Here is a 21,690-nt window from a genome sequence, read left to right on the forward strand (position 1 = left end):
TTGTTTTCTGTCATTTATTCTTTGCTCTTTTATCCATTTGGTAGTGATTATACAGGGCTACCTATTAGCAGTATGTTTAAAAACAGTTAAAGAAGCGGAAAGTGAGCATGAAATGGCAGGTGGTGATGAGGTCTGTTTGAGCAAACACTGTTTAAAAGGCTCCCTTTGTGCACGAGACATCCAGCAAGCCTGTGCCTCCTGCCATACCAAGATCATCAGCTGAGGTGGGAAAATTAAACTCCGGAGTATCCGTGAAATCCATGAAACTGACAGTGTATAGATTTGTCTCAGATCTTTCCAGCAGGAAAGACTGGATGTTTTCCAGCTGTCAGAAGCTCTTTTTACTTTGCAGCTGCCACCTCACCTGTTTTCATAGTTCTGATGATACCATAGTACGGGAACTCAGGTTATGTGATTATGACACAGTGATACAGATCTGTTCCAGGTACTTTTTTCTGGGCATTATCTTCACACTGCACAGACACACTCTATCCCAATAAAATTAGGAAAAGGAACGGATTTCTGTGCTTTCCCATCATGAAGCCATCAGCCCCTCATTGTTTTATTTTAAGACATGGGTCAGGATGCCATCTGAGTAGCAATCTCGTGTAATCACACCAAACTGGAAATCTTCTTCCAGAGCAGCAGCAGGAATTGAGCTGAGGCAGCAATTTTAATAACTTTTGCTGTCAGCTCTTCTGTCCTTAAAAAACATGTTTTATTTTGCTCTGGAATGGGCACTGACTAGAATGAGTCTCAAGACACAGGAAAGCTTAGATGATGTTTGCTGAAGTGCTGATGAAAATGAGGGAGTGACTCTGATCACTGAGTGATCTCATGCGGCCTCTCAGCGTTCCTATTTACATGGGAAAACTTGCTGTTTTGGAGAGGGAGCTCTCAGAGCCTGTGACAGGAGCTGTAGTGCTTTGAGAGATATTTAAGAGCTCTCATTACCCGTGGTCTGGGCTCTGATAGCTGCACAAGTGCCTCCAGGCTTGTTACCTTGCTGAACCAAGGATTTACTCATCCCGGTTCAAGAGGTCACAGCCACTTATTTCTGAAGTGCTGACAGGACTTTTCCCCTTCTTCACAAAGAAAACATCCTTAAGTATTTGTTCTATCTTTTTTCTTTATTACTATTTTTCTGTGCAGAATGCAGCTCCTCTTTAGTTCTGTACTTTTTTTTTAACATAATAGGTTGCTCAGAGAACGTTTTCCAAGCACAGAACATTTTTCCTGCCGGTCACTTTGGCGATGCCCACAAACGGTCCTCCTTGAGTGTTAACACCTGATGATGTGGCTTCTGCATAGGTGGCCTGCAATCTGCCCACATCCAAAAGCTTTCCTGCCTTCCAGTGTCACTCCAACTTGCAGCACCTGCCAACTGCCCTCAAATCAATGGAAGAGTCTTCCTCCTAATGGCACAGCATGAATAAAAGTCCTCAGTTGAGCTGGGGTAGACAAATGCCACAGTCCCGACCCATGAGCTGCCCTGTCTGCCACCTCTTTTTGTGTTTTGCTTTTTCTTTCCCACATATTTTACCTAGGGTTAAGTAACACTCAGGGATCCATCACTTAAAATTAATTTCCCGCTTTTCTTCAGAGATACGTAGAACACTCAGTTTTTTAAGATTTTATTAGAATTGATTATTTTTGTCAGTTTACCTGCTTTGCTTTTAAATTCCTGGAGGAGAATTAGGCACATATCACATGTCAAAGGCACCCAGGGCTCTGATAAGTAGTCATTGGCTACTATTTATACTTCACCTCCAGAAATGGGTCCAGTCAGATCCCGCTATGCGAAGTGCTGGACAAGCTTCTGACTTGGAAGCAAACCTGATTTTAACTCATGTCTGCTGCCCAAGTATTTGCAAGTATGCAAACCCCCCGCCCCCCATCATTTCTCATTTCCCTGATCAGGATATACATTCAACTCCTTTTGTTTCAGTTTTTATCTCGGCTTTTCTCATTTTCGTCTACAAAGAACAGTAGTATCCAAGACACTAAATCCCTGTTTATGTGGTTAGGAAATTTATTGAATAAGGAAGGGTGTAATTATAGTTAAATTCCTTAACGAATATCAGTTTTCTTTCTGAAAATCAAAGTATTACTTTTCAAATTAGACTATATCTGTGTGTGACCAGTAGTACGTTAACACTTTAGCTTTTGAAGCTCTGCCTTACAGATTAAATTACCATCAACAGTTCTGAGTTCTTATTTTTTCAGGAGTTTTGTCAGAGATTTTGGCCCTGTGATGAAAAGCTGATGGTTAAGATAATTTAACACAATTATGTGAGCCGATCTTGTTAAGAGGCCAATCTAAATGCTTGCTTACTGAGAAGAGGATCTAACAATACAACCTCTTCTAAGAAGGTCTTGCATTTTCTTATCTGCTTGCCACTCTTATCCCCATTTCTCATGGAAAAAGTCTGGGTGATGAGCTGGGACTAGATACCCAACTTTTAGATAGCACCTGAATTGGGAGAGGTGGGGCAGCTTGTATGGCTCATTTCATTGCAAATTAGGTGTGAGGACTGACCCGCAGGGGTCTTACCCCATTGTCTAATGTGGAGAAGAAGTGATGTTTTCAAAACCCTGAGTGATGTGTGTGATTATGGGCAAGATCCCAATAAGCCATTAGTAATTTATAATTTTGAACATCATGGATTTGGGCTGGTCAGATTTTGACCTTATATACTAACTCAATTTTGATGGGGGAGCTGTTCAAACCTGCCTGAAAATGAGCCATCCCTGAGGTGTGTGAAGCTGGGCACCCACAAGGAGAAGACCCCAGTCACTCAGCAAATTCTTCTAAAGAGATTTTGGATGTTTGGGAATTGGGTCTCACTGAGTGACTTTCCATGAGAGGTGGTCCCTCAAAAGCTTGGTTACTTCTGCAGATGGAACTCAGACTTTCAAGACACTTGAAAAGTTAGAAAAAAAATGTTGGAAGGCCTGTCTGAGGCAATCTGATCTCCTTTTGCAGAAACACTGAATTATGAGCTGTGTTTGTGGTTTACTAATATCTTAATCCTACTGAGATTTAAAATTCTTGCTCTGAGTCCCAGTCCAGCTTCAAGTAAAATTTTCTTATACTTCCCTGTCGTACAAATTGGGCTGGATCCTGGTTATGTGGTTGGTCCCTGTACACCCCACCTCACTCACTGCTTTCGTTTTCTGTATTGCTTATATGAAATTGCTGTATTGCTTATATTTCACAACTTTCATGTCTGCTCTGCCAGAAATCCAGTGGCAGTTTCAGATCTCACAAAGCCATGTGTTCCTCTTAGCCCTGTGCAAGACCACAGCATCTAAGTAAGCAATAGATTTCCATGTTGAATTTTGACCTATTTGGTATCCTTTGAGTCAAAGGTTAGAAAATATTCAATAAGCCTTCGGAATATCCTTATTAGCAATAAGATTAGGCAGTATCATGAGCAATCAAGTAAAAATAAAGCATGGGAATCACTCTGAACAGGGTTTGCTCAGGCAGAAGCACATGACAGGGCAATTTCTCAGCGCTGTTGCCATATCCTGACACAGAGTTGTGTTACCCTCTGTAAAACATAAACTGCATTTTGACCAATGGCAGATATCTAAATCTGACTCTCAACATGAAATAAGAACAACAGGAGCACAAGAAGCCAGCAATACTGCACTGAAACCCTGCTCTCCTTCGGAAACAGCCTCAAACTTCAAAGTCTTGGCCAACCAGAAGGAGATGAACACTGGAGGAATGTGTGAAAAAATGGGAAGAAGTGGTTTTCACCCCTGGAGTCAGTGGAAGAAGGACTCTGGTCTTGTGGTGAAGACTTGCACTGTGAGGAGGGTACTTTGTAGGTTTTCACTTCAGGAGAGGGGCTGGGTTGGCCCATTGTGTGCAGTACAGGCTGTTATGAGGAGCAGACACCCTCATGACTTGTACAGTGTGATCAACAGGCTTAAAGTATCAGAGCAATCCCCATCACCTGAGCTCTTTGCAAGAACATGGATTGCAGTTTTTCGCATCCAGCAGCTGCATTTTTAGGGAGCTTACTAGCATAGCTGTGCTCTCTGAGGGCAGTGGCATGGTGTTCTGAAAGGGTTCCAAAGGTTCTGGTCTGTACTTTTTCTTAAACCCTCCATTTGAAATAAGCCTTTGTATTTTTTCTCTTAGTAAAAGCAAAACATAACCAAAAAAAAGCTAACTGTAAGACACCAGGATCACCTGGCCTGGGAAGCACATCTTCATGTACCTGCAGGTGGAAGGAGGCTCTAAGTTTGTTACCCCACCTCATACCCAGCACTGTAGCAATGCAGATCCAGCCTGAAACACCTTCCTGGATGTGAACGAAGGGTCCAGGTTTGCTCCATTGATTTCTCTGTCTGGATGACCATTGTATATGATTTGAGCCCAGAGTGATTCCCTGGGGGTGTGTGACAGTGGAAGCCTTTGCTCAGCTGACGTCTCCCCAGTGCCAGAAATGGGAGATTTGGCTTTCCCCTTCTCTTTTCTGCTGTTTTGTCTCCCCAGCTGTCTGTGTTGATTCTTTAATGCTGTTAGCTCCTGGATTTTTTTCATTGTGTCTCCTGCTTTTGCCTCTTGGCACTGATTTGCCACCATTCCTGAGAGCTCCTCTGACTTTTTTTCAGCTCATTAAATATTTCCATCTTTTCCATATATCAGAGGCAGATGATGCTGAGCTATGTCCTCCTATTCCTGCTGCATGTCTGCTCATTGGAAAAAAAATCAAAAGCGGCTATTTGGCCTTAAAAGAAGTATTTAAATCTCCTGTCTTTCTTCATTAATGTTTACCAAAGGAGAGGTAATAGCCTCACATTTGCTTTGGGCTTGATCCTATATTGGTCTTACCTGTTTCAGAGCTGCCATCTACAGAAACAGCTGTCAGTGTTTTTCACTCATTTAAAACAGAAAGAAATGCCCCAGCACAGCTTTGATGTTTTAAGAGGGAAAATCTTTATATAGTTCACATCCCCTCATCTCAGAATTGTTTTCTCTTATGGTAATGTGGCATATCTGTATAATGTCAGGAGCTCACTTGTGCTCAGCAGCTATTTGCATAATATTTTCTTTGGGAGCTATGAGAGGTATAATGTTTACTAGTCTTGTAAAGTATGTAAACAGGCACAGACAGTCAAAGGTAGAAGAGAATGTGAATAAAATATTGGGAATTTGGAAGGACTTGAGAGTTGGAAGACATCTGAGCACATAAAGACAGGAGAATATTAAGTCCCTCCTTCCTCATATTTTGTCCCAAAATTCAGTTACAAGGGATGGGACAAAATAGGAAACTGTCTCATTTCTTATGCAGTGGTCCCAATTTCCAGTTCACATGCAGTGGTCCCAGTTTGCTGAATGACTTGAAAATTGGGGTAGTATTTAACCTGTGCTGCAGATTGGGGCTTATCCCAGTCTTCAAGAGTCTTCCTAATCTGGCTGCCAGCTATAATTTTACCCACATTCCCCTGTATTTTCTTCATTTTTGCAACATGTCTCTAGTGAAATTTGACCCTTTCCATCACTGCTGTGCATGTGGAAATGCAACCTGGATGCCCTCACCTTCCTTCAGTCCTCTCTATGAGCCTTCATGTCAAAGCACCGGAAAGTCTTCTCTGATTCTCATTATTTCTTCTTGTTCCATACCTTGCTGGCAGTTTTCACCTTAGTTTTGTTGGCTTGTCTGGCTTAAGAAGATAATTCTTAGAAAAGACCAGTACACCAGAGCATAAGTGTGGGGCTCAAGTTTTAAAACATCTTTGTACTTCACAATTTTTTTTTTTCTGTTCTTCAGCTAACTAACTGCTTTGGTGTTGGTGAGACTCCTAGCAGAGGAAGGTGTGACTCCCAAGAAACATTTTTGTTGGGACTTGCTGCTTCATGACTTTTTTCCAGCCCTTGAACTCTAAATTACTCAAAGGAAATACTGTGCTTTTTAAAACCCAGCGTGGCAAGTCTGCTTTAGGAATGCCACAATCAGTGATTTCTTGCATTATTGTGGACATTTTGCTTTGAAAAAGGCAAAAGCTTCTTTACATGAAAAAGATTAGGGTCTCAGGGTTTTAAAATTTAGGTGTAAGCATTTGCCCTGCAAGGTGCCAACAGGGAAAACATATACTCCAGGATTCCAAACAAAAAATACACCTTTTTAAGTCTCAGTAGTGTAAGACACTAAAGCAGATCCATGAAGAGTTTCAATAAATGCCCAGGCTCTTGCTTCTAGCAAAATTCTGACTATGGTGGCTGAAAACTATAGAGGCAGCAGGCTTAGTTCCTTTGTGCACGTCCAATTCTTGTTGCTTTTCATTTCTCCCTCTGAAGGTGTCTGTGTTCCCAGAGGCAGAAGGACTAATGACTCCCTCTGACTCCGACATCCAGCAGGCTTTGGGAGGCAACTGCTGGAAGAAATGGTGAATGCTCTCCTTCCTTTCCTGCAGATGTAGCTTATCTCCTCCCTGACTCGCTGCCCTTTCTGAGCTGCCTCTGGAACTCCCTGGTCTGGCAGCACGATGCGGCGGAGCCACAATGCTGTCAGGGAGAATGTGCATCTCTGCACCCGTGCAGAGCTTGGCCTCATTTTCCTCCTAAAGAGGGAGGTGATGGCCCTCTGCCTCTCATGCATTTTTCTGTGCTTTGTTTTGTTTTCTGTGCCTGGAGACAAAAAAATGGTGAATTTTCTCCACTTTAGGAGTCATCCTTTTTTGTGAGAATATGACCTTCAGAAAACCCGGACATTTGCAAATGCAAGGGCTGTATGTGGAGAGCAAAACAAGGTCTTGGGGTGCTTCAAGTTTCAGGGTCCTGCCTTTTGACCATATTCAAATGTCTTGTTTTATAACATGTGCTTGTTTGGCTTTTTATTTTCAGCTCCTGAAGTGTTGGCCCAGAAGCCCTACAGCAAAGCCGTGGACTGCTGGTCCATCGGGGTCATTGCCTACATCCTGTGAGTACCTCTTGAGTTTCCAGTGCTGGCACCTTTGGGACCTGCAGCTTGCTCTCCCACCATGAAGTTACCTGCTTTGCCTGTGGCAAAATAGCTAATTTCTGCCACTTGTGACATGGGGTAACCCTGGACACCTCCCAGTTGCAAAAAGGCTGAAATTTGAGCAAAAGTGGTAGGAAATGAACCAGTACCCTTCAGCTGCCAAAATCCTTGCTCCCACCAGAGCTCTACTGTGTGCATTAGTGTGGGCTTGTCCAGGCTGTGCCATTATTGAAGTTACTGTGTCCCCTGTTCAGATTGGTTTTGAGGAGAAACAAATCTGGCTGTGTTCACAGAGCTGCCACAGAAACAAATGTCTTTTCCTAACAGCATTACCAGTGCTTTATTATTTTTTACTTTTCCCTTTTACACAACTGTCACAGTTAGACTGAAGGAAAAAGCAGCTCCAATGAGGCACAGCATTAAAGCATTCCTACTTTGTTCCCTTTTTCCTTATGCAGACATTTCATGGCTTGTCAACATGAATAACTTTTTGATGGTGTGGTAGAACTGTTTTTGCCAGGACATACCTCATTGCTGTGCTATCCACTCTGTGCAATGTTCATTCTTTGTATTTGCATTACATTTGCATAAGTTACATGCTACCCAAAAGAAGGAGGTTTTATATACAATAGTATAGGAAGGCTTTATTTATTGCATGTGTGTTTATTTATTTAAACCAAAATCCTGCCTGAAAACATTAGTTTTATGACTGACTTCCTAATCTACATGAATATTTGAAAACTTGTTGAGTACAAAACTTACATGGGAATGGATTTCTTTCAGAGCAGCCATCAATAGCAGGATGCAAAAAGCTTTTGCTAAACAAAGCAAAAATCAACAGTGCTGATTCTGACTTTGTTTCAAAGCCCAGCGGGACCTACTACAGCAGTGAGGAAGAGGACAGACGTGCCAAAGTACCTCAGAGGCTGCTTCAGAAATCATTCCCTAGTGCTCTTTTAGATGAGGAGGATGTATGCTGACTCAAAGTTACCATTTTTCACAGGCAAACCTGATCATGGAAGTCCTAGGGGTTGGGATTTTTGACATTGTCATTCTTTGCCAGCCATGGCAGGACACAGCTGGAGTCTTTTCTGATGCTCTTTTAGCACTTTGCTGACTACCAGCTTCAGAGAGTGAGAGAAGGAGGATGCAGGTGGGAGCTAGCACTACTCTGCCTTATCTCCAGGCTCAGCTCCTGCCTGGGTTCAGTTTATTGCCAAATATACACCGTGAAAATGTGTGTCCATCTGGCAGCCCAAGGGAGGGCTGTGAACTGTTGCATCTGGCTTTCTGAAGAGAAACCTGGCTCTGCTTTCCTCCAGGTTGTCAGTCCCATGTGTCAGTGGCTCATGCACCAAAGGCCTTTTGTGCTGGCAGACCTGATTATTTCACTTGCTGCTTTCACGGGTCTTGCTAAGGAATAGGGGTGAGGCAGTGCTAAGCAATGTGTCCTCCACACCCAGTTTATGAACACTTCTTCAACAGGTGGAAGATTTTAGTCTCCTCTGTAATCCTTTCTCCTTCCTAAGCAAGGCTGCTCTTTCTGCAAGGTTCAGCTCCGTTTCCTTCTCTGTTTTCCAAATCAGCGTGTGATCAGCTTGTCGAGCAAGGCATGCACACTCCTCAAATTTAAATTCCGTATTTGCTATACAGGGAATTCCCAACCCAGAAGGCTTAAATCATCTCAGTAAGAATGAGCCTCTATGAATCCCTGTTTGCAGGACAAGGAAACCTTTTCAGGGTTTCTGTGCTTCAGGTAATAAGGTCTTGATTTGTATTTTGTACAGCCCAAATGAACAGCAATAACCATTGCTGTAGAAGGAGCCTGTTAATGTCTTTGCCAGACTGTTACAGCTTGGGTGGGATTGGGTCTGAGACGAAACCACCTCTTTCAATGTGTAAGCCACATCCTTCAGCTCGTGTAGCAGTCAGCAGCACTCCAGGCCTCCCTTTGCTTAGCCCCCCACAGCCCCTGGCATCAGGGGCCCTGTGCACTTCAGCTTCTCCAGGGGCATTGGGCACCTCAACCCAGCCTGGGTGGATGCAAGCAGCCATTTCACCAGGATGGGCTGTTCAGTTGGCTAAACTTGCATGTTCATTGCCATGCTGGGGGGTCCTGGGCAGCCACACGGATCTGGCAGATGTAACACATTGCAGAGACATTCCTTCTGGAGAGGCAGATGGGTCCAAGCTGGAGACCATGGACCATGTCAAATTGCACCAGATGCCCATGCTGAGGTGGCTGGATCCCACCCTGCTGCCTGCTCAGAGCCCTGCTTTCACAGTGTGGATTCATGTGCTGTGTGGTACATTTACATCACTCTCCATCCTCCCTTGACTCCATCTCTGCTGAGTGCAATGTGATCTTAGAAACCCAGCCCACATCTCACGTGTCGTAGTCTTGGTCTGGATCTCATCCTTGCTTCCAGGAATAGCCAGGAGCTGCAGATGTGGTCTCTTAAGAAAGTGGATGTCTGGGATGCAGTAAAAAGAGAGAGGAGGAGGGTGCTTCCCTAAGCTGGAAGGAATTAGCCCTGCTGGCGTGTCTGATACCACCAGTGATGGGTACAGGTTTGACACGTAGGTTTGTGGTCTCAGCAGTGCCACACCACCAAAGGCAGCAGTGCCAGTGGTCTCCCAGTGTGACATGGCACTGAGATGCCGCAAGAACCAGCAGCACAATCACCCTGGTGCAATGCTGGGAGTTAATCCTGCCCTGAGCAGGAGTTATTTGTTCCAATATGCCACTGCACCCATCGGGATATGCCATTTCCAGCTCCACAGTCAGCAGAGTTGGAGCTCCTTGCACGTGCCTAAACCAGTTGGAGATGCATTTTTACATAAAGCAATCCAAGCACAACGTCCAGCCTCACCTCATCACCTCTCCCACAGATCCTCACTGCCACTGTGGACAGACTGTTGTCATTTAAGAAGATGGAAACTCAGGGGAAACCAACACAGAAGCCAGGCATAAATCAAAGATGCTTTGAGCTAATATTACTGCAAGTGGTTTGAGTGCCTCCAGACACAAGCTCAGTCTCACTTGAGAGCCCTCACTTTATGACACTGGAAGAACAAACTGTTTCTGTGGCACTGATGCTGTAGAGAAGTATTTGTTTCCGTGATATGCAAGGATGTCTTGGGAAAGAATACTTTTGTTTCAGTGCCAGCCTCTAAGTCTCCTCGTTAATGACAGCCAGATTGCAGAGGCCACACCAGTGGAGTTTTTATCAAAACCTGTTTTGCATGAGAAGTCATTATTCACAAAAATTAATTTTAGAGCCTGAAATTTCCTGTTATTCCAGTTGCAGTATTTCTCAATTTGAAACAGCCTCACTGTCGAGCTCGGCTTTCCACTTATCACAAGGTAGTTTTGATAATGTGTCCAGCTTAAAAATATAAAGTGTAAGAAGAGCAAGAGACTTCACTGGATTCCCAGCAGCTGGATTTTGTACCTTTCTGGGTCACATAAGGGGTGACAAAAGCTTGGGGAACTAAAATACTGATCACATGGATACTTTATATAGTGAAGATTCAGTTAATTTATGCAAGCAACAGAAAATTGTATTTCAAAGCTGGCAAAGAACCTGGAGGCGCAGAATGCTCTGCCTCATCCCTGGTTATTCATAGTCTTCTGCAAGAGGTCAAACACAATTTGCTTTGAATTTTCTTCTGATTCTCTTCACTATTAGGACAAAAAAGTTACTGGTTTGTTATTGTTTATAAACAGTTACAGATCTGGAGATAAATCTTGGATCATACTTTCACACTTTGCTGCTGAGCTGCTTTTGATTTTCAAGTGGATGTGCATGAATCATCAGTGATGTTTGTATGGAAGGATTAACCAGGGACAGTGCAAAGTATATTCTGCCAAAAGAAGTTTCCACCATCACCCTAGGAGTCATCCATTGGGGAAAAGTGGTCAGTCATCTTGCCTGCTTGGCATCACACAAAAGTCTAAGCAAGAAAGTGAGGAATAACTTACTTGTTCAGCACTGAAAGAAGAAATAGTGCTGGCAGAGGACACAAGCACGTTGGATTATTCAGGAAAACTCAGCTAACATTGGGAAGACAACCCCAAATGATTGTTCCTCATTGCTTGCTTCTTAATTTGTCTTTGGTTCCCTGTGCTGATATGTCCTTGTCCACAGCTTTGTGGGGGCACCGGTGTCAGCCAGTATGAGGGATTGTTCCCAGAATATACAAAAGAAATACATTTGTTTATCCCTAGGAATAGCACTTGGATGACTTCCCACGCCATACATCTCAGGTCTTTGAGCACTTACTGAATTCTTTGTTCTAATCTAACCATAAAGTTGTTTGTAAAAGTAACCCTTGGGCCTCTTGTGTTACAGGCTGGACACTGACCATGTGAATGAGTTATTTAGCCTTTAGTATCACCCCCAATACGTAATGGGAGCTTGCAGGGGTTTGCTTTCTCTGCCTGGTGAGGACAAGATGTTTCTGCTCTTCCTCTTTTGCTCTCAGGATGACTTTTAGAAATGACTTCTGGCAATATCTTTCTGTTGTACATCCACCTGTGTTTTTCTTATCTGCATCCCATTATTTTTAAGGCAAGACTGGGAATAGGAGTTCAGGGGAAAATCTGTTGCTTATATGATAAGGTTGCTAAATAATTCTGAAAACCTTTTATTTGGTGAAACTGCAAGAAAATGATGACAACTAATAGCTGCCTGAAACTCCCCCAGGACAGTGCAGGATTTTTTCACATCAAATACAGAGGGGTTATTTTTGCATTTCTGCATATCTAAAGAAAAGCAGCAGAACCTCTGATAGTGAGGTCATTTTTTTCACACAGAAATGTCCCAGCAGATGGAAATGAAGTCGGTGGGATTTTGATTCTGTAAGAATTAACCAAAAACTCATTATGGACTTTGGAAAGTGGCCCAGTTGCTGGCAGTCCAGCAAGATTTCCTCCAGACATAAATTGCAAGATAGGCTGATTTGCTGGGGCTTTCCCATCCCTTCTGTAAAGCCAATAATGTTAAACCTTAAGTAACATTAAAACTTCTGTGTGTTCCTAAGCTCTGTTTTTAAGGAAAAGGACAGCAAGGCTGCCTGTATTTTGGCTCTCAACCCATCCCTGTGCCAGGGTGCCCCAGTGTTCCACTCCCACATACCACCTCTTCTGGCCTACAGGGCTTGCTCCCTTCTCACTTGATTTTTGATGTAGGTTGTCACTGATTTGCCTCCCAGAGGAACATCCTTTGATTGCTGTGTGCAGGAGGTTCATCCCATCCCTGACCAAGCCAGGATCAGCCCTTGCTCTGCACTCAGCTGGCTCTCACGCAAGGGGCTGGTTTGGGGGGATCTCCCTGCCCATGACCTGTAGTACCAAGTAATGCTTCTCAACCTCTTCCTAGCAAGGGAAAAGCTGTGCCAAAAGAGGCTGTTTTCTGCCCTGTGTCCAGCTTCCAGCAGTTCTGGTGCCTTCCAACATGACCCTGTCTCTCCTTGTGCATCACCATGGGCTGCAGTGACCTCCTGGACACACAGACTGATTTCCCAGATGTGTAGATATTCAAGCTATGCAGAGGAGCTGGATTGAAAGGCTCTGGAGAGGCTGGGGCTCTTGCTGGGACTCATGTCTCTCTGCTCCCCCCTTTCAGGGTTGTTGCCCTCCAGCTCTGTTCTGCTTTGCAGTTTGCTCCTACCTTTTGTTGCCACAAGTGTGTATAAATCACAGCAGTCCTAACTTGTGCTCTTGTACCTTTGCCAAGGTAATTAGTACATTAGTACAATTAGCACATTTGAAGGGAGCTATTTCTCTCTCCAGAGCAGCCTGCCAGTGCCTCAGCATGCACAGTGCTGTCTGCTCACCTTAAAATGCTTTGGGGTTGTTTAAGGAAAGTGCTGAGGAAGGCAAGAAATTAATGAAGGGCTGTCAGGCTTCTTACATGGAGCCCCCTGAGTCTCCCAGGGAAGAGGGGACAGAGCAATGGCTTCAAGTGGTTTTTCTTCTTTCCTTTTTCTTTTTTCTTTTTTCTTTTTTCTTTTTTCTTTTTTCTTTAACTCCAACCTGGGCATGTCTACCCCAGTGCTCATCCTACCAGTTACAGTGCTGGTGCTGTCAGCTCCATCATTTCCCCTCTGTAAAGCACCCAAAATCTTGAGGATTGTGATGAAAGAGGAGGAAGGTGAAAATCAGTTCATGTGCATCCCACCCCAAGACTGTGAGGTGTGAGCACTGATAATTATCACACTAAAACAAGTAATTTGTAAGCTCATCACAGATACCTGTAGGGCTGGACCCTGACTGTGGATCCAGTTTCTTCATTAAGCTACCAGATGTTTTTCCTTCGTTATCCATGTACATAGTGCCTTTTTGGCATTTGCTTGAATTCAGCATTTTTAAGGACCCTTCTCACAGACCACCTGCACCACGGGGTTTCACACAGGAGCACCCAGCCCCCCACACAAGCACATGCCCATTAAGGAGGTGCACAGTCCTGCTCTGGACATACATGCTTGTCTGGCATGAGGTTATCTTACTGCTTTTGACAATGGCAGTCATCCAGTGGGACACAAATGAGGACTGGCTCATCTGCTCTCCGAGATAGAGAGAGACTTCTGGTTCAGCTGAACCACAGCGGGTTCATTATCATGCTGCAAATTTCGGTAGAGTTCTCCCAGGTCAGTATGGATGTGACGCAGATCAATATCTCACTCGGTATTTAAATTATTTATCAAGCGTACTGGCTCTTCAGAGCTAACAAAACATTGCTCCTTTCACCCTCAAGTGCTGAGTTGGTTCGAGTAACCTCCAGGGCAGCCAGCTGGCTTTGGGTTATAAATAACTCAAGTATTTAATTTCTTGCAGTTTCCCCGCCTTGCTCTGTTGTTGCTTCTGAGCTGGATCTTCAGTCTGTTTGTAATGGCTGGCTCTCTCCAGTTAAATGCTTTATTGAGGTTGATTGACTCAGAGTTAAAAAACTGTAGGAAAAAGATCATTTCAATACCAGCAAAGTATGTGAAAGAATGATTTAGACCAGCGATAAGAGAAAAAAAAGTATCATCTTTATACAGACTGCAGAGGCAGGAAAGTCTGTTCAACTGTGAGCAGGATGGGTTTGCTAAAACCTTGGGCCAGCCTCAGAGATAAATCTGGCACTTTGCAAAGCTGGTATTAAAATCTGAAGAAGGGGTGTCTCTGCTGGCATGTCTGCGCAGAGTGGGACAGACTTCTCCCTGCAGCACCAGCTGGGTGTGAGGGATCTCTGACACACGAGTTTTGTCACTGCATTTGCTTAAGCAGTGCTGGATGTGCTTTTCCCAAGTCCAGCCCTGCCTCAGCATCGTGGCTGTCCTGTTCTCTGCAGCACTGGGAGGGTGCACCCTGAATGTATTAGCTCAAACTAGGCAAGTAATATTCAATGTCCTGCTTGTCCTGAGGCCAGGTTTTCTGAGAAGCCTGATTATAAACACTGAAAACCAGGACAGGACTGTTATTAGCCTCAGGCAAAGCAGGCAATTGGATGGGGTCAGCGAAATCACTTGCAGGAGTGAGAAAGGGAGAGGCTCTCCCTGTGTCTGCAGCAGCAACTGGCCCATGTGCAGCCCTTGCAGGCCCTGCTGCAGAGGAGAACGGGCTCCCAGGCGTCCTCCTCACTGTGTCTGGGGACACAGAGCCCAGCAGAACCTGCAGATGCATTATGCCCTCTGCCTGAAAGCTCTGCGGGGCTCCTTGTCCTGCATTGCACCAGGTCTTCTGGATATGCTGAGGGATGAGAGGGACTGATGTTCTGTGACCCTGAAATCTCCATTAGACTCTGTTTTTATACTATCACAGTGTAAAGGAGAGGATGGAAGGGGTTATGTCTGTGTGATAAAACTGTTCCTCTGGTTAAACACCCAAGAGCATGCAGAGGGAGTCCAGGATATCTGCATGGGTCAGTATGGGGTCAGCAGCACCAGGTTTCCAGGCAGAATTCCTCTCTGTCCAGGACAGTGCCAGTCTTGTGAGTTTACATGTCCCTGAACAAACTTCTCTCATGGTAGCACTTGCCTGCTTGAAAACTTACTGGGGCAAGTCTTAAGCAAGAGTTTCTCCTTCTTTTCCCTCCCTCCTTCTCACCTTCTGGACAGAAATGGGTCCAGTGGCCACCTCTCTCTTTTCTTGTCCTCCATTAGGCTCTGTGGATACCCCCCTTTCTATGATGAAAACGACTCCAAACTCTTTGAGCAGATCCTTAAGGCAGAGTATGAGTTTGACTCTCCGTACTGGGATGACATCTCCGAGTCTGGTAAGTAGCTACTGCTGTTTAAATTGCAACAACCAGGCATGCATGTGTGCCTATTGCATACTTCCCCCCTGGGCATGAAAATGCACCCTCCATCATGTTCAGAGCTCATTTTAACTGAAAAACAGTGGGAATGTGCATTTCTTTTGGCTCAAATAGTCTTGGGAGTTTGTTTCTGCAGGAGACAAATTAAATACTGTTTTGCCCGGCCACACACAAAGCACTAAAACATAGCTCAAACAGAAGATAAAGATGGCAGAAGGCGGTCCCAAGAAGAAAAAGCAGCTTAATTTCTTCATTGTATCCAAATGAAAAGCAGATTGTTAATGTGTCATTAATAATAAGGTGGCAAACGAGTTTGGCTCTGTTGCTGACACTGCACTGCAGCTCCAAAGCAAGTCCTCAGTGTGTGCAGCAAAGAACCAAGAAATTAATGGCTTTCAAATGAGGCAGGTGAGCAGATACAGAAACTGGGAGGACTGTCCATGTGGGTGGATGTTCCCCACCCAGTGCAAGAGACATTTAACCCATAGTACCCACCTGTCCCTGCTCCTGTCAGCCTGGCACAGGGGCAGATACACCAAGGTGTTACAGGCAGATGTGCCGAAGGGCTTCTGGCTCCAGCGTGGGTCCATGTCAAGGGGTGACAGCAGGGGACATTCAGCCTTGCACATGCCTGTGTCCCTGAGACACTGTGTGGTCTCCAAGAGGTCACCCAAGCTCAGTGTCCTTCCTCTGTCCAACCCACGGAAGCATCTGCTACTTCATGCAGGAGAAGAAATGAATTCTAGGAATATTCCATCATGTAAAAATATCCCTATAAATACAGTTTTCTAATTTATTAGTGCTACTGATTGACGCAGGGGAGATAAAAAGTGAGTGTTTTTATTATAAAGATGATTATATATGCTCTTATCTCCACACAGAGCATCATTTTACGCTGCTTACATCTGCAGTCCAGGTACTGTTGTGATGGATTGCTCACAAATATATGTGATGAGAAGTTTTTTTAAACTAATAAGGATTTTCAGAGAAAATATGAAAGTCTGCTGGCAGACTGTTATGCCTCATGGGGGAAAGTCCATCACCTAAATCAGCACAAAGATTTTCCTGCCATATTTGGCTTTGCTGTGGCTCCTTCAGCTACGCTGTCCTGAAGCTGCTGGATGCACGCCATGCTGCAATCTCCCTTCCTTCCATTATAGTGCCGATTAAAAACACACTGCCTCCTGCTCCAGGGAGTCCATTTTCCTTGCTAAATTCCTCTTAAATAGGCAACATGTCCTCACAGCTGTCCATGTGTGTGACTGCTTGGAACGAGCAACGTGAAGCTCCTCTTACTGTGGCGTCTGACATCCTCCCTCTCCTCTAAGCTGACCGGCACCTCCAGTGGATGTGGCCACGATGTGACCACTAAGATGATGCAGCACATGACTGACCAGGGACCCAGGAGCTGGTGGGGTTATCCTCTGCTGACTCTGCATTATCCATACCACTCCTAAATGCCTGCAGGAGTAGATGCCTTCAGCTTTTATCTGCTACACTAAATAGCTTGGATTTGTCCTAAGTCACTTTGGTTATATCTATACTAATAAATAAAAAATTACTCAGGGCCATTTTCTTGTGCTGTGGCCAAATGGCACTTGGTAGCCTGATCAGTGCTGTTGGCTGATCATGTGGCAGCAGGACTGGGCCTCAACTCTATTGCTTTCAATTATTCTCTCTTTTTTTTTTGCAGCTAAAGACTTCATTCGGAATTTGATGGAGAAGGACCCTAATAAAAGATACACCTGTGAGCAAGCAGCACGGCACCCTTGGTAAGCAGCACTCACTGCTCTGAAAAACCCTCAGGACAGAGCGCACCTTTTTACATTCATGGGTGGAAGTGGTTTTTCTGTCACGTATTGTACTGACCTCTACTACATAACTCTGTGCTTCTATTATTACAACCCCTGCCTTTGTCCTCCAGATTTTCCTGGAAAACTGTAATGGAGTTGAATCTCATGCACCAACCTGTGTAAGGATTAGTAAAATGCTGAATTACATATGTTGACTGTAGTGCAGCAGTGGGATGTGCCAAAATGATTAAAGTGCCTTAAGTTAGATGATGCCTTTGCATATGGGTGACTTCACCAACATTACCCAAGGTTTGTGTAGCTGGCACAAGGGTGACTCATGTACTTTTGACCAGCCCTGAGTGACTGAGAGCATCATCCCACACTACCAGCTGCACCCACACATGGGCTCTGGATCTAAGTCTTTTAGGGCAGGGAACATTATATATACAAGGTGAGGTATTATTTTTGTTGTTATAGAAGCTGCAACAGAAAAGAGTTAATGGCATGACATTTGCACCTCAGGTATGCATTAGACTCTGTTTTTATACTATCACAATTGCCCCAAATGCCACTTCCTTTTGCACTGTCTGTGTGACAAAAAGGAAATTTTGAGAAATGAAATCCAGCTTTTGTGAGATGAAAAAAAATCCCAAACTGTTTCTAAATGACACTGACATGAGCCTTAGGAAATTAAACAAGTCAATATTAGAAATACAGAATAAACAATGGGAATGCAACTCCCAGTAGAGAGTGAGGTGACCATTTGTACAACTCAGAGACAGATTTTCCAAAGCCTTGCATCCAAGATACACAAAACGTAAGCATCCAGCTCCTGGCCCTGCTACATCTGTGTTGGTTGCTGGAGTGCAACAAAGAAACGTGGCACTTGTAACACACACAGCTTCTGGGCCCTCTGAAAGGAACAAAATGATAAAAAGTGTTTTCATTCCTTTTTTTGTGTGGTTTTTTTTTCTTTTGCATGTCATGGCCAAGGGCCAATGGAAACTCACAGACTACTCCACAATTCGTACTATTTTCCACAGAATCCAATCTTCCATGTAAAAACAACACCCCAAAAGGGTTTTTCCCCATTTCTGTGGCAGGGGGTCTTCTTCCACCAGGCTGACTTTGCCATCCAGTGGTTCATTTTTGAGACTTCAGGTTTTTACACAGCTCCCAGCACAGCTCAGGGTCAGCCTTTGAAATGTCAGACATGCAAATGGCACTGCAGAAGGAAGGCTGAAAATACTCACCATGTTTCCACTCCACATCCAGAATCCACCTCCCTTTGACACACAGACAGTGTGTGCCAGGGGATTGTGGGGCAGTTGTACTGAAAGCAAAGCATGGAGGCTTCCAAAGCTATGGCTTCAGATCTGCCTCTGTCCTCCACAGTGTGCTCATGAGCAGCATTCCATGCCTCATTCCCCCTTGCTCTGAAAAGCTTCCTGTAACATGGATGTTGCAGTTTTGGGCCTCTCTGGAGAGGGGTGCAGTGATTTTTTTTGGAGGGTTTGGATCCTGTAGTGGTGAAGGCCTTTTTGGATAATCATGTCTGCTCACCCAGATATTATCTGTTATTTTGGAGTAGTGATAGGATCTCCTTTTGCCAAAGCATTGCTCAAGGAGCATTTTCCACCCAGATCCCTTATGTCAGGAAGTAGTGAGGGTTTCTACTGTTTCTTTTCTCATTCTAGCCATTACATCTGTTGCAGTGACGTCCTTTCCTTCTCTTGGTAGGGAGGGAAGGCTATTTCAGTCGAGGAGGAGGAGAGTTCTGTGCTTTGTCTCAGTGGTCAGCCGTGTCCTTCTCTCAACCTGGGCATATTTACATTTCCAACAGCTCCAGGCCTGAGTTCCTCTCTCTCAGGGTTGCATCCAGTGTTGCAGCAGTTGGAGACAGGGCTGCACATGTGCAGCCAGAAGAGAGAGGGTACCACACCCCCTTTTCCAATGAGCATGGATTTTTCAGTGTACATCCCCCTTAGCCACGTCACCTTCCACAGTGCCAAAAGAGCATCTTCTCTGTGTGTTATCAGAAGGACAGAGGTACATAAGACTGTTGGCTTAGTGGGAAGAGATGATCAGAGCAGGCTGAAGTGGTCCCATAAATGATACGTTTTTGCAGAGTGCTTGCACAGCAAGCAGCCCGTAATGGCATCTCATAAAAGGCGTTTTTTCTTGTCTGCTCAAGCAACACAACTGGAGAAGCATCTTTGAACCCTAGAGTTCTCACAAAGCGAAACCCTGATGCCACTGAGGCTAATGGGAGTTTTGCCAGACTTCAGTGAGAGTTGGGGTTTGTCTCCTTGTTTCACCAGCAGAACACAGGCCTCCCTGAGTCACGGTTGCTGTGTGAATGGTAGATAATTAACATATGTGGGGAAGGGGCTCCATGTAGTAACATTTTCCAGCTTTCCCTTTTTCTTCCTCCTGTGAAATCTTCCTCTGCAGTATCAGATCATTGGGATCTGTCACAAATTTAGAAGAAATCTATCAAATCATGAGTACTTAACACATATTTTATAATCTGATTATGCTAAAAGTAGTTAACTGTGCATGACATGGCTACCTGGCCATGAGATTTTGTTGTTTCAATATGCAGTATTTGTGAAGAGCAAACTGATTCCAAAACACGCCTTTTATTTTAATCACCATGTTTTCAGTAAAACCTTCCAAACAGGGCTTGCAAGAACTAGATCTTGCAAGATACTACATTTGTGCCTTTAAGGTTAATAATGTCTTTGAATTTTGGGAAAGTGCTCCAGAATAGATACTTGCATGACTAAATGTTTGCACAGGATCAAACCCTAAAAAAAGTAAATACTTCTTCCCAATGGCCCACTTTTCTGCAGTGTATCTGCTCACCACATGCCTACATTTACGTGATGTTTTGCTATTTATAATCAAAAGGCCTTGGCAGGGGGATGGTATGTTAAACTCGGAGCTGGCAGAAAAGGAGGCTAATAATTGCAGTGAAGTATGGTAGCTGAAACAGTACAATATGTGAGATTTGTTGGTATAATGACTCCACCCCTGCATGTCCATTTATACAGATTTCTCCAGTTTAATATACAGGTGACTTATGCTTTCCGCTGGAGAAGTTATTTATTTTATAGCGTGTCTTTCAGTGAGGTTTGCACTGTTAATGGTGTGTTGCAAAGGTGCAATGTTCTGCTTAGTTGTTCCCACTGTGACTTTTCAAAAAGGACATGGAAAATTAAGGTAACAAAAAACGGGGTGATTTTGCTGCAGCTTGATACATTTTAATGTTTCCCTGGCTCATATTAAAGACAGCAATTAAGTTTATTAAATATATTGCCATGTCAGAGCCCACATCCTGTTTAGGGCAGTGGCTCAGTCTGCAGTGATTAGAGGGGAGCAGCAGAAACCCGAAGACCTGTTCTTTCCAGCTATAGACTCATAGAAACATAGAATATCCTGAGCTGGAAGGGACTCACAAGGATTATAGAAGTGTGCTCCCCATCAGGTCAAACTAGGTCCTGCAGAGCCAAATTCAGCCTCTAGGCTTGGATTAGAGGGAAAGAAAACAGTGCTCAGAGGATGAGGACAAAGTCTGACAATTAGGAAGCTAATACAGAAGTTAGAAGGGCTGCCATGAATTTATTTACTCTGTCATGCATTAACCAAGTGAATTGGAATGGGATTTAGAGCCATGTGCTGAAGGCAGTTATGGCATCAAAGGCAATTTGAGACACCTAAATTAAAGGGTGATGGATTAATTGCTTCCATGTAGAGACTGTAAATACATAGACTGTAGAAGGAGTTTGTGACACCACTTAGACACCAGTGTCTGCAGGTAGGAGTGTGGTCCTGGCCTTTCCCCATTGCTTGTGCAAAGGGAGAGAGGATCCTTGGGATGTGCCAACCATCCACAACTTCACTGAGGAGTCACAAAGCTCTGGCAAGGACTGAGCCTCTGCAAATTGTGACCATGACCCATAATAATAATAAACTCATGACCATGAGTGTTTATTATGTGCCAGAGAGCACAAGCCAGATAATAATTTCCACCCAGGGAAAGCACATGGTTTACAAAGAGCCCAGTTCTCAGACAATATTGTTTGAAGTGTGGAAAGGCCTTCCTGAAGGGAACTGCTGATGTTTACAACATTAAATCAAACTCTTATCGAGTTCATCCCTGCACTCTATTTATTTTGGAACATACACTGATACATGTATTTATACACATGCATGGGGGCGGGGTGTGTGTGTGTGTGTGTGTACATATAGAAGAGTTACGATCCCTCAACATTATCCATTACACCTAACTCCATGTTTCCTGTCATCATACTCAGGAGTATTTCCAAGCACTCTTTGCCCAGCACAGCATTTGAGTTGGCTGCCTTCAGAAGGGAGGTTCAGAAAATAATGGTGGATGAAAGGCTCTGCCTGCCTTTGTGGGCAGGGAGGACGAGCGAGACATTTGCTTGCAGCATGCTAATGAAGAACTATCCAAAAGGAAATTTGCTGGTTTTGTCTTTGTTAGACATTCCTCTCAAAGCTTAGAAGTGGTATGGCCAGATAAATTGGTGTGATAAGTTTGAAGGCAGCTAGAGAGCTAAAATAAATTAGATACTATGAAAT

General features: G+C 44.1%; 1 protein-coding gene across 3 annotated transcripts in view; it reads left to right on the forward strand.

Moving 5' to 3' along the window:
- CAMK1D (calcium/calmodulin dependent protein kinase ID) overlaps positions 1-21,690 on the forward strand; it is a 210,877-nt gene that overhangs the window by 173,141 nt on the left and 16,046 nt on the right. For all 3 annotated transcript variants that reach the window (XM_042053008.1, XM_042053016.1, XM_042053027.1), the window contains exons 6-8: positions 6,866-6,941; positions 15,135-15,247; positions 16,983-17,061. In XM_042053008.1, coding sequence (XP_041908942.1) covers positions 6,866-6,941; positions 15,135-15,247; positions 16,983-17,061 — 268 coding nt within the window. The remainder of the gene's footprint in view (positions 1-6,865; positions 6,942-15,134; positions 15,248-16,982; positions 17,062-21,690) is intronic.

Source organism: Corvus kubaryi, unplaced genomic scaffold, assembly GCF_017639235.1.
Source record: "Corvus kubaryi isolate FWS band 111438036 unplaced genomic scaffold, C.kubaryi_AGA036_p1.0 135, whole genome shotgun sequence".
Classification (NCBI taxonomy): domain Eukaryota; kingdom Metazoa; phylum Chordata; class Aves; order Passeriformes; family Corvidae; genus Corvus; species Corvus kubaryi.